Below are 10,861 nucleotides of genomic sequence, written 5' to 3' on the forward strand. Positions count from 1 at the left end.
GCACCCATCACAGCAATGATGCCCTTTTGTATAATTTGGAGGCCTCCACTCTGCCCTGCAAGCCCAAGGAGCACACTCCAAGATCCTTTTTTCTCCCTAGTATCAGGTGGTAGAAGGAGAGGAATTGGCCTGAAGTTGTGCTAGGGGAGGTTTAGGTTGGAGATTAGGGAAATTTCTTTGCTGCAAGAGTGGTCAGGCATTGGAACAGGCTGCCCAGGGAGGTGGTGGAGTTACCATGCCTGGAGGTGTTTAATAAACTTGTAGATGTGCCACTTCAGAAAGCATTTTAGTGGCCACAGTGGTGTTAGGTCAACAGTTGGAGCTCAATGATCTTAGAGGTCTTTCCCAACTGAAACAATACTACAAGTCTATGACCATACACTGAGCAGAGTTGGTGGCTTATGCTGACCTACGAGCCAGTACAGAGACTTCCTCTTTGAGGTGCTACTCTTTTCCCCTCTCACAGGAACAAATTCTCTGGCTGAGGCCGAGACGGAGCACACTTGAGAACAACTGGAGTCAGGGGGCAAAAAGACCACAGCAAGAGTTTATATCCTGCTGACATACAGAAAGGATGCTGCAAAGCACCAGGGAACAGCCTGAGGAAAACCCTCAGCCAGCCCCAAGGCAAATCTTCCACGAGAGGCAGAGGATCACTGGTCTGCCTCTGTACTTGCAGGGTTACCTATCTGCCCGGCACTCAGGATGCCAGGTAAGCTGTGCCATGCCTGGCAGGGCATGTGCTTAGATGCTTATTCCAGCTGTATTAGCAGAAAATGTTTCTCAGCACTAGCTGACACAAATGGTTGCACTGAAATAATGGTGTTTCTGTTTGTTCTACTGGGGGGGTGAGGGGGAAGGAGCAAGTACCATCTATTATGCAAGGTAACCATCAGTATCTCCAGGATCCCATTACAGTTTGCCATTAACTACTGAAATGTGGGTTGAGTTTGACTGATTCATGACTGCCAGGACAGGGAAAAGCTGTGGCAATGTCTTTAACACAAAGAGCAAAGTTTGACGTGATTCTATTGCTCTGACTCATCCTCTGTTTACGTGAGAACAGTATCCATCCTGAAGTGTTCATGACACACCGCACAAAGCACATGTGAGGTTCTCTTCTTGTTTCTTAGAATCACAGAATTGTTTTGGTTGGAAAAGACCTCCTCGAGTCTTCTAAGGGCTGATGATTTAACCCATGTGAACAGGGACAGTAAGAGTGATTGGGCACAAGCTCTGGTGGGCAGTTTAGCTTGTTCCTCAGCTGAAAGGTAGGTTGAAAAAAAAAGGCATCTCCATAGATTTGTTTTAGTTGGAAAAGGCTTGCAAGATCATTGAGTCCAACAATTAGTGAAGCACTTAGAAACTGACAGCCTCATCCTTGGAGAAACCTCGAACAAGCTGCTGCCTCTTGGTGCCCCCCAGTGTGCGTTTTGCAAGAGGAATCCCTCTGCAGCTCCCCCCCTGGCCCGGTGGGACTGAAGCAAGGCTGAGGTGGCACAGCCTCATTCCTAAGGGCAACCAGCAGCCACGTGGGCACATGGCACCCATGCATGGGCCCCGTTGCAAGTCTGGAGAACAAGTGGCCTCAAGTTGCACCAAGAGAAGTTCAGGTTGGGTATTAGGAAGAATCTGAGGTATTGGAACAGGGTGCCCAGGAAGGTGGTGGAGTCCCCATCCCTACAGGCATTTAAGAGTCATGTAGATGTAGTGCCGAGAGATATGGTTTAGTCAAGGACTTGTCAGTGTTGGCCTAATGCTTGGAGTCAATGATGTTAAAGATCTTTTCCCACCTAGGCAGTTCTGTGCTTCTGTGATCTGTTGACACAAGAGAACTATTTCAGACATAGCTCTGCCAGTGCCCGCTCTTGTAGGTTACAGCAGCAGGTGTGGCCAGCTAATTACCCTCTTCTAGTGCCTGATGAGTACTAAGCTGTTTTGACGCTGCCTACACTCATATCTCCATGGCCAATGGGAGAGGAAAAGAGAATCACACGGAGCTAAAGTGAGATAGAATCAAAGGGCCAAAATAGCCCAGTGGGTGACAAACACAGAACAGCCTGGGTACCACAGAAACCACAGGAAACAGGATCTCAAAGAAACGAAGAGCAGATTAATGATCTCACCATTAATGTTTCCGCAGCACTGGAAATGCTTCAGCGCACCACTTGGTGGTGTTCAGCAGAATGTCTGCAGGATTAATAAAGCTTCCTGCTGTATCCCTTTATGTCTTTTTACAGGAAAGCTTTTTTCTCCTGAACAATCCTTCCTTCTGCAATTCAGTAACTACCATACTGGAGTAACAAAACCTAGCAGGACAGAGCAGTAATATGCAACCTGTGTTTCATCTCCAGGAAGAGAGGAAATGGCCTCATGTTGCAGCAGGGGAGGCTTGGGTTGGATATCAGAAGAAGTTTCTTGACTGAAAGGGTTCTCACAGACTGGAACCATCTGCCCAGGGAGGTGGCTGAATCCCCATCCTTTAATGGGAATGCCTTTAAAGAGGCAGAGATGTGGTGCTGAGGGCCATGCTTTAGCAGCAGCCTTGGTAGTTGGAGAATGGTTGGACTGGATGAGCTTAAAGGGCTTTTCCAACCCAACTTAACATGAGATTGTCTATGATGTGACCAGACACCCATGAGAAAAACGTATTCCTAGCTGTGAAACAGTACCAAATGCTCCTGGCCAACTATTACTATTGCATTTCCACAGAGCAGAAAGCCCAGTGCATGAGGTGCAGGTCAACTGTTTCCCATGACATCCAGCCCCATACCGCAGCCTTCATTAGCAGGGGCAGTTGGTTTAACAAAGACATTTATATTAACCAGTACCAGAGTGCTCAGAATTGTGGTCCAGAGGCTGAATGCTACAGCTACTTTACACCAGTCACTGGAAAGAAACCACCAGAAAACCTAGTTAGGAGCTGGCAGGAATCACCTGCAGGATGCAGTAGGGAATGCTGCTCATCTTCATTTGGATGACCTGGCAGACTTCACAAGTTACGTTCTCAACTTATGTGACTATTCTAAACCCCAAATGAAACAGAGAACCAACAACCCAAACACTCAACAGGTAAGTAAAACTGAAAAGAAGAACAGAGTTTCTGTCTCCCAGCAGATGCCTTCCCAATTCGGTGTACCATAACAGATCCAGTTCTTAGGGCACAAGGGACACAGCAAAACCCTTCCCATCCCTCTAGCATGGCTGCAGCAGGGAAGAGTTAGAAGAGTTAGCCAAGGTATTGACCTTGGCATGGTGTTGCTGTACAAAGACTGCTACACATAGCCTCAGCAGAAAACATGTAAACCACCCCTGCACAGGCAGGCAGACCAGTTAAAAGGCTGGGCTGCTGTCAAGATCTTCTCCATGAAGCAACCAGCAGGATCAAAATTCAGTGCAAACAGGGACTTGAAGAGAATGGCACTCAGAAGAATGGAGTCTTTAGTGATGTTCATCTCACACTATTTCCCACTTGTATGCCTTTTAGGGAGAGCAAAGATTTAAAGCAGTATTTCAAAGATATTTTTTCCCCTTTAAACTGTTGACAAATGTTTAGCATATTTAAATTAAAGCCAGGTTTCCTAGTTCAATGCCAGATCATGACACTAGAAAACAAAGCCTACAGCCTGTCTCTCGTTTTGCCTGTGAAGAATGCTTTACTGAACATCTTTGCACAAACTGCCTACAGAACACATGCTTGCATTGTTTTTTGTAATGAGGCACCCTTGGCAGGTTTGCTGATGACTCCAAGCTATGTAGTACAGGGGACACACTTAAAGGCAAGGAACTGTCCAGAAGAATCTTGACAGGCTTGAGAAGTGACCCAGTACCAACTGCATGAAGTTCAACACGTCACAGTGCAAGGTCCTGCAGCTGGGTCAAGCCAGCTCCAGGCACAAACCTGGCATGGGTGCAGAGTGGGTTGAGAAAAGCCCTGAAGAAAGAGATTTAGGGGTGTTGGTTGCTGAGAAGCTCACCATGAGCCAGCAGTGCCCTCATGGAGCCCTGAAAGCAGCTGTGTGCTGGGCTGCAGCAAGAGGAGTGTGGCCAGCAGGGCTCTGCTAGAACACACCTTCAATACTGCATCCAGTTCTGGTGTCCCCAGCATAAAAAGGACACAGAGCTGCTGAAGTGAATCCAGAGGAGGCCACAAAGATGATGCAAAGGGTAGAACACTTCTACTGTGAGGACAGGCTGAGAGAGCTGTGGATGTTCAGCCTGGAGAAGAAAAGACTCTGGAGGGACCTTAGGGCTGCCTTCCAGTACCTGAGGGATCCTATAGGAAGGCTGCAGAGGGATTTTTCATGAGGATGTCTACAAACAAGACAAGGGGAAATGGCTTGAAGCTGAGGGAGAGCAGGGTTAGACTGGATCTTAGAACTTCTTCAGTACGAGTGTGCTGAGACTCTGAAACAGGTTGTCCAGGGAGGCTGTGAATGCCTCTTCCCTGGGAGTGTTCAAGGCCAGGTTGGATGAAGCCTTGAGCAGCTGAGTCTAGTAGAGAGGTGACCCTGTCCATAGCAAGGGGGTTGGAGTAGATAATCTCTGAGATCCCTTCCAACCTAAGCCATTCTGTGATTCTATGAAATCTACCTTATGACCACACAGACTTTCCATAGCGGGTCTTTCACTTTCAGCATTTTGTGAAAACTAAGAAGATCCTCTCCACAAGCTGACACTTCCTCCTTTCCAACAGGAATTTAGAGTGTATTGGACAGAACTCAGAGGAACCATGCTCTTCTTTTATGATGACAAGAAAGCCCCAAAGGTGAGTAATGTGCTAGCTCTGTAACCACCCAGCTGATTGAGTGCAGTGGTAGTTTGCACTGAGTAATTCTTGTGTACTCCAGACACCCCTCAGCACCCTCCACTCTCTCACCTCTACAGTCCAAAACAATAGTAACAGAAAGGCTGAGACCAAAAAATCCAGAGTGAAACAAACCAGACTCACTCTTTGGCACTTGAGCTACAGACAAGTCCACCTCACTCCCTCTTTTCACCAGGTGATTTTTCCTCAGCTGTGCTCAGGGGTAAAACTGCTGTGGTGTGTAACATCACAGCCAAGGAACAAGTGCTTGATGATGTTATGGTGCACTCTGGCTGAGTGATTAGTTGGCAGATCGTTGGAGAGCTCCTGTGGATTTAGTGGTTTTAAGTATGAAGATTAGGGTGGGGAAAATGCAGCAGGTACATTAGTGAGATCTTCTGCAAGCAGAAGCAAAGGACTGAGCTTTGCCATGTTTGTCACTTAAACTTCATCCACGTTCTAGCATAAACCCTGCAAAGTTTCAATCTATTTTCTTTTAAATGAGTTGGAAAGCAGCTACCTTTTGGGTGAAAAGAACAACTTGTGCCATTGACCTTTCCCCCTCTTTAGTACTCACAGAAACTGGATATATCATCTCTGACCTCAGTGACCAGCCTTCACCCAGATGGAAACAGCTTTGCACAGTTCACCCTGATGCTGCCAAATGGGGAAGTAGAACTGAAGGTAAAAAGAGGCTGTGATTTGTAAACTGCTCAGTACTTTACTCCTTCTCCCACAGACAACACAGAGTTCCACTAGTGTGGGAGCAGAGCTGCCTTCTTGACATCTAAGCATACAGCCTTCAGGCAGGCAGCACCAAAAGGCAGTCAGAGAGGAAAGCAGGGCAGAGGAAACAGGGAACCCCTTCCTTGAGGCATTAAAAGTTTTTTCCTCAGGAGTACCTGGGAATATGAAACAAGCTGGGAATATGAAACAAGCAACAAATTGAACATAAAAATGTACAAAAGAATCCAAGAAGTACTACACTGACAGGCTCACAGCACCTGTAAAACCAAGAGGGTTAAACATCTGACCACCCCACCACTCAGAAACAATACAGGCTGTAGTGCCAAGAGGCTATCTAGAAGGTTTCATACTTGAGACTGGCATCTCTCCTTAGCAAGGCTTTCTCCTTGGTCCATGTGATTTTCTTACCTTTCCACCTCTGTCCTCTCCTTCCATGGACTACTGGGGAAATGCAGTGTTTGAGGGTGTGCTGTATCTTGGCAGGGAGATCACCTCCAGGCATGGTACTTCTGAAAGGGTGAGAGTTCTTGGAGGCTTCCAGATTAAGTATACTTCATTGTTGTTTCTGTAGCTGCTCTTACACTGCCACTTTCTGTTCTCTCAGGCCAATGACTGTGAGTGTGGGAAAGAATGGAAGGACTTTATCCTCACTGTCACAAAGGTATGAAAGAGTCTGATATTCACTTTGTATCACAGGTGTCCAAAAGGGCATTTTGTCCTCATGTAAGCCAGAATTTGACTTCCATGGGCACAAACCCTCACTTCTAGGTTGTTTTCACACACTGACCTGCTGAGGGCCTTGCTGGTTGCAATGTGCATTTGACTTAGCTGCATCACACGCTCTGCCATGCTATGCATACAGTCAGAGATGGTTCCAAACCCTTTGCTGTACAGGAAGGAGAAGACTCCTAGCACAAGTCCATCCCCTGCTGCTGGGAAAAGGGGAGCCTGCTCAGAGAGAGACAGCTCTCTAGGCCTTTGTCATGGCACAAAGACATGACCAAAGTGATCCAACTGCACACCTGAGAGTAGCCCTCAGCCCTGTGTTTTCTCCTATTGTTCTCCCTAGCATTCTGAAAATAGCCAGCCACTCTGGTAATGACCAGGGGAAAAAGAAAGGAAGGCTGTTCACAAATGACTGTCCACTGGCCCTGCGCTGAATCACTTCAAAAGCCAAGGATGGCTGAAATGTCAAATTACATTTCCACAGCCTTTCATGGTACAGTAGCTGTAAAAAGTTCATTGTGGATTCTCATATTAGCCCCTCATATTAGCAGGTTTCTTCCTAGTCAGGACAGAGATATCCTTATTTCACTACTGTAATAAAACAAACATGCAGCATTTTGTTCTAGAAAGCCCAACCTTCCAGACTACCACAGCTGCTCAAACTATGCAGGTAAGAAAGACTTCTGTGCCGAAGCTGTGCTCAGAGATTAGAATCACAGCAGCATTCTGGCTGGAGATGCCCTTTAAGATCATCCAGCTCCACCACTCTCTCAACTGTGCCAAAGCTGGTGCTAAACTATGGCCCTCGGCACCACATCTCTGCCTCATTGAAACACCTCCAGGGATGGGGATTCAACCATCTCCCCAGAGAGCCTGGAATTTTTCCTAAGATCCAACCTAAATCTCCCTGGGTGCAACTTAAGGCCATTTCCTCTCCTCCTATCACTTGTTCCTAAGGAGAAGAGACCAAAACCCACCTGGCTCAAACCTCCTTTCAAGGGAGTTGTAGAAAGCAATGAAGTCTCCCCTCAGCCTCATCTTCTGCAGACTAACCACCTCCAGTTCCCTCAGCTGCTTCTCACCAGACCTGTTCTGCAGACTCTTCACCAGTTCTGTTGTCCTTCCCTGGACCCTTGGAGCAAGGATCAGCTGCAATGTACCCACAGAAACCACTGCTCACAGTGTTTGCCCACTCTTTCATTGTCTCTTCAATTCCACTCTTCTTTTCAGCTGTCAGTTCCATCGGATGAGTCATTGCTACCTGGGCAGCTTACTAGAATGCACGAAGTGCTGGAAAAGGAGAAGAAAAGAAGGATTACCCTTAACAACTCTTGTAGCACATCCCTGAAGAGAAGTAGTCCACAGACTACCATGCCAGCGTAAGCTCTGACTGACCCATGTGAGCTCCAACCTAGCAAGAGCTTCCTTCTTTCAAGTTATTCTTTCCATGCAGAGGTTCAAAATCAAGTTGTTGGGCAGGGGCTGAACAATATTAAATGAACAAACTCTACCTTAAGGTCTGTACAATGATTTCTTAAGGGAAAGATAGCTCCTACAGCTTTTCTATGATGCCTTCTGTTCGGAGAAGGCTGAGTGCAGAATACCGCTGGCCTTCAGGAGGTGTGGAAGCCCTGCTTTGGGCTGCTGCATCTGCCCTTTTGATCACCAGTGAGAATGCCAAGGTTCAGTCCAGCTTACTCTCTTCTGCTCTTTCCAAGGTTCCAGAAAGTGCTAGCTGTATGAAAGCTTCACTACTTCCATGCAAAGGCAAATCAGCTGCTGTTCTGAGTATTCTGTGATGGGTGCATTCATCAGCAGAGTCCAGCATCTGCTGTGCCCCTTGGCAGCCTAGCTAGTGTCTTTGGGCAAGCCTAGCACCGTGAAGGGATTTCAGCCCAGACAGCATCATCTCTCCATGCAGCTCAGAATGCCAGCCTAACTTTTGTCCATGCCCTTCTCTTCTCCTTCTCTGCAGATGCTTCTATGCAGTGTCTCGGCAAGAGGCAGCAGAGCTGCTGGCGAAGAACACTTCCTGTGGGAGCCTAATCCTGCGGCCCAGCAGCGACAGCAAGAGCTACGCCATCACTGTGCGATATGACCTGGGGTGGGTTGAATCCTCAAGAGAGGAGCCCGTTCTCCATCCAAACCAGAGTCTTAGAGAGTCCTAGACATCCAGAGCTGACATCTGAAACACATACAGTGGAAGGTGGGCTGCCAGGAGAGCTGGAGAGAGACTTCTTAGCAAAGGCAGCAAGTGACAGGATGAGGGGTGATGGTTTCACACTGGAAGAAGATGGATTGAGATGAGACATGAGGAGGAAGTTCTTCTCATGAGGGCGGTGAGGCACTGGAACAGGTTGTGGAGGCCACAAGCCTGGAGGTGTTGAAAGCCAGGTTGGATGAATCCTTGAGCAACCTCGCCCAGTAGGAGGTGCCCCTGCCCATGGCAGGGGGTGGTTGAAACTAGATGATCTTTAAGGTCCCTTCCAAGCCAAACCATTCTGTGATCCTATCCTGAGAGAGACCAGTGAGGCAGCAGAGTAGGCCTGAGCTTGATTCTTTGGTTTTCATGTTCTCCAAAGACAGATTAAACAAAGCAGCAATGAAGATCAGGCAACCTACTGTCTTTTAGTCAGTGTGCTTCCCCTGCTTGCCATGGAACCCTGCTCAATTTGAGAACTCATTGTGCAGATCAGAAATGGAACAAGCCATGACTCTGTAAAATTAACAAGACAAACAGAGAGACAAGGCCAACAGTGCCTTGCTCTGCAGCCACATCACACTGCAAGCCAGTTGCCCTCTTTTAGCTTTGTCAGAGCTGCAGAACCAGAAGCAGCTGAGACCCCAGAAGGGACATTTGGGGTTCTCACTGTAAACTAGAAGAGGGAAAAGGCAAACCCTGCCACACCTTCAGAAAACTCGGGGGCTCTTACAAAGTACACTCATTGCTCCTGCAAAGGAGTTGACAAGGACAATGACACATCAGGAGCATTTTATTTCAGGCAGCATATCAGCTCTTGTTTTCTTTCAGTGCCCCGTGCTTAAAGCACTATAGAGTGCTGAACGAAGGAACGAGTTACAGCATTGAGCTGGAAAAATGGGTAAGTGACCTTCCCCTTGGTGAAGATCCCTTAGCAGGTGTAAAAGCTATCACTGTGCAGAGGATTAGAAAAGCTCTGCTAAATTCCTAACTACAATTTGCGATTCAAAGTATGCAGACAGGTCACCTCTCTCTTCAGTCCAACTAGCCTGCTCTCAAACAAGTGCTGGGTCCTGCACTTGGGCCACAACAACCCTATGCCACACTCCATGCTTGGGGAAGTGAGGCTGTAAAGCTGCCCAGCAGAGAAAGATGAACTGAATGGGAGCTGATGTATGCTCAGTATGCTGTTACATCCTGGCCTGGATCAGCAATGGTGTGGCCATCAGGACCAACACAGTGATTGTCCTCCCTGTATTGGGCACTACTGAGGCCACACCTAAGCCCTGTGTTCAGTTTTGGGCCACTCACTCGAAGAAGGACATTGAGGGGCTGAAGCCAGTCCAGAGAAAGGCAATGAAGCTAGTGAAGGGTCTGGAGAAGAAGTCTGGTGAGAGGTATCTGAGGTTGTTTAGTCTAGAGGGAGACCTCTCTACAGTTCCCTGCAAAGAGGCTGGAGTGAGGTAGGGGTTGGCTTCTCCTCCCAAGGAACAAGTGAAGGGAGAAGAGGAAAGGGCTGAAGTGTGAAGCACCACTAACAGTTTTTTGAACATGTTCTCCTCACACATGGCACATGTTATTGGTGTGGGTTTTTTTGGTGTTGGTGAAACAGGTGACACTGCCAAGCCTTCAAGATGTTGTCAATTACTTTGTGACCCAAACCCAAGGGAACCTGAAGCCATTTGTGATGCAGACAGGCACTACAGAGGATCCAGCAGTCTGAGGGCAAACTGGAGGACGAAGGCCACAGGAACTGCTAGAAGAAGCACAAGCAGCACCACAGGATCTCTGCGCTGCTGGAGATCAACAAAAGGCTCTTGCCAATTCTAGAGTAGCTCTGCTGGCTCTAAACCAAAGAAGGGTGTGATGTACCTTCTCCCAGAGAAAACTGAAATCTGGGGAAGGCAAAGAACCCCAGTCCCTGAAGAAGATGATGTGGAAAAAGAAGACAAGAGTAGCAAAGAGAGGGCACAGCGAGATGGAGAAGCCCTGCACTGTGCTAGGCAGACTGCTTGTAAGCTGGCTTACAATGCAATAAACCGTTGTTGTTAAAACCCTCATTTCTGGTCTAAATGCACACTACTACTAACCACTTCTAACAGCACAGGGTCCTCAAAGCCTGCCCTTAGCTGCTCCAGAAACTACACAGAAATAAGTGTCCCTGTTGGTTCCACTCCTGAACTGTCTTCTCCTGACATGAGGGAGTGCACAAGGAGGACAAGACTCCAGTGCTGGTTAGGAGGTAAGGCAGCAAGAGGTGCGAGGGCCCTGCTGATCACAGCAAACAGCTGTGGAATCTCACTCAGCCTTAGGCATCACAGCCATCTTCTTGAGAGACTGGCATCCAGCCTTTAAAATAAGCAATTCAAGTGAGAAGCAGT

General features: G+C 47.7%; 1 protein-coding gene across 1 annotated transcript; it reads left to right on the forward strand.

Moving 5' to 3' along the window:
* The first annotated feature begins 574 nt into the window (after positions 1 to 574).
* Positions 575 to 10,259, forward strand: STAP1 (signal transducing adaptor family member 1). The gene is made up of 8 exons (XM_064149403.1): positions 575 to 712; positions 4,697 to 4,768; positions 5,378 to 5,491; positions 6,159 to 6,215; positions 7,511 to 7,659; positions 8,256 to 8,384; positions 9,312 to 9,381; positions 10,093 to 10,259. The coding sequence occupies exons 1-8, from the start codon at positions 575 to 577 to the stop codon at positions 10,201 to 10,203; spliced, it is 840 nt and encodes a 279-aa protein (XP_064005473.1). The 3' UTR covers positions 10,204 to 10,259.
* Positions 10,260 to 10,861: the final 602 nt, after the last annotated feature.

This window comes from Pogoniulus pusillus, chromosome 9 (assembly GCF_015220805.1).
Source record: "Pogoniulus pusillus isolate bPogPus1 chromosome 9, bPogPus1.pri, whole genome shotgun sequence".
NCBI lineage: Eukaryota > Metazoa > Chordata > Aves > Piciformes > Lybiidae > Pogoniulus > Pogoniulus pusillus.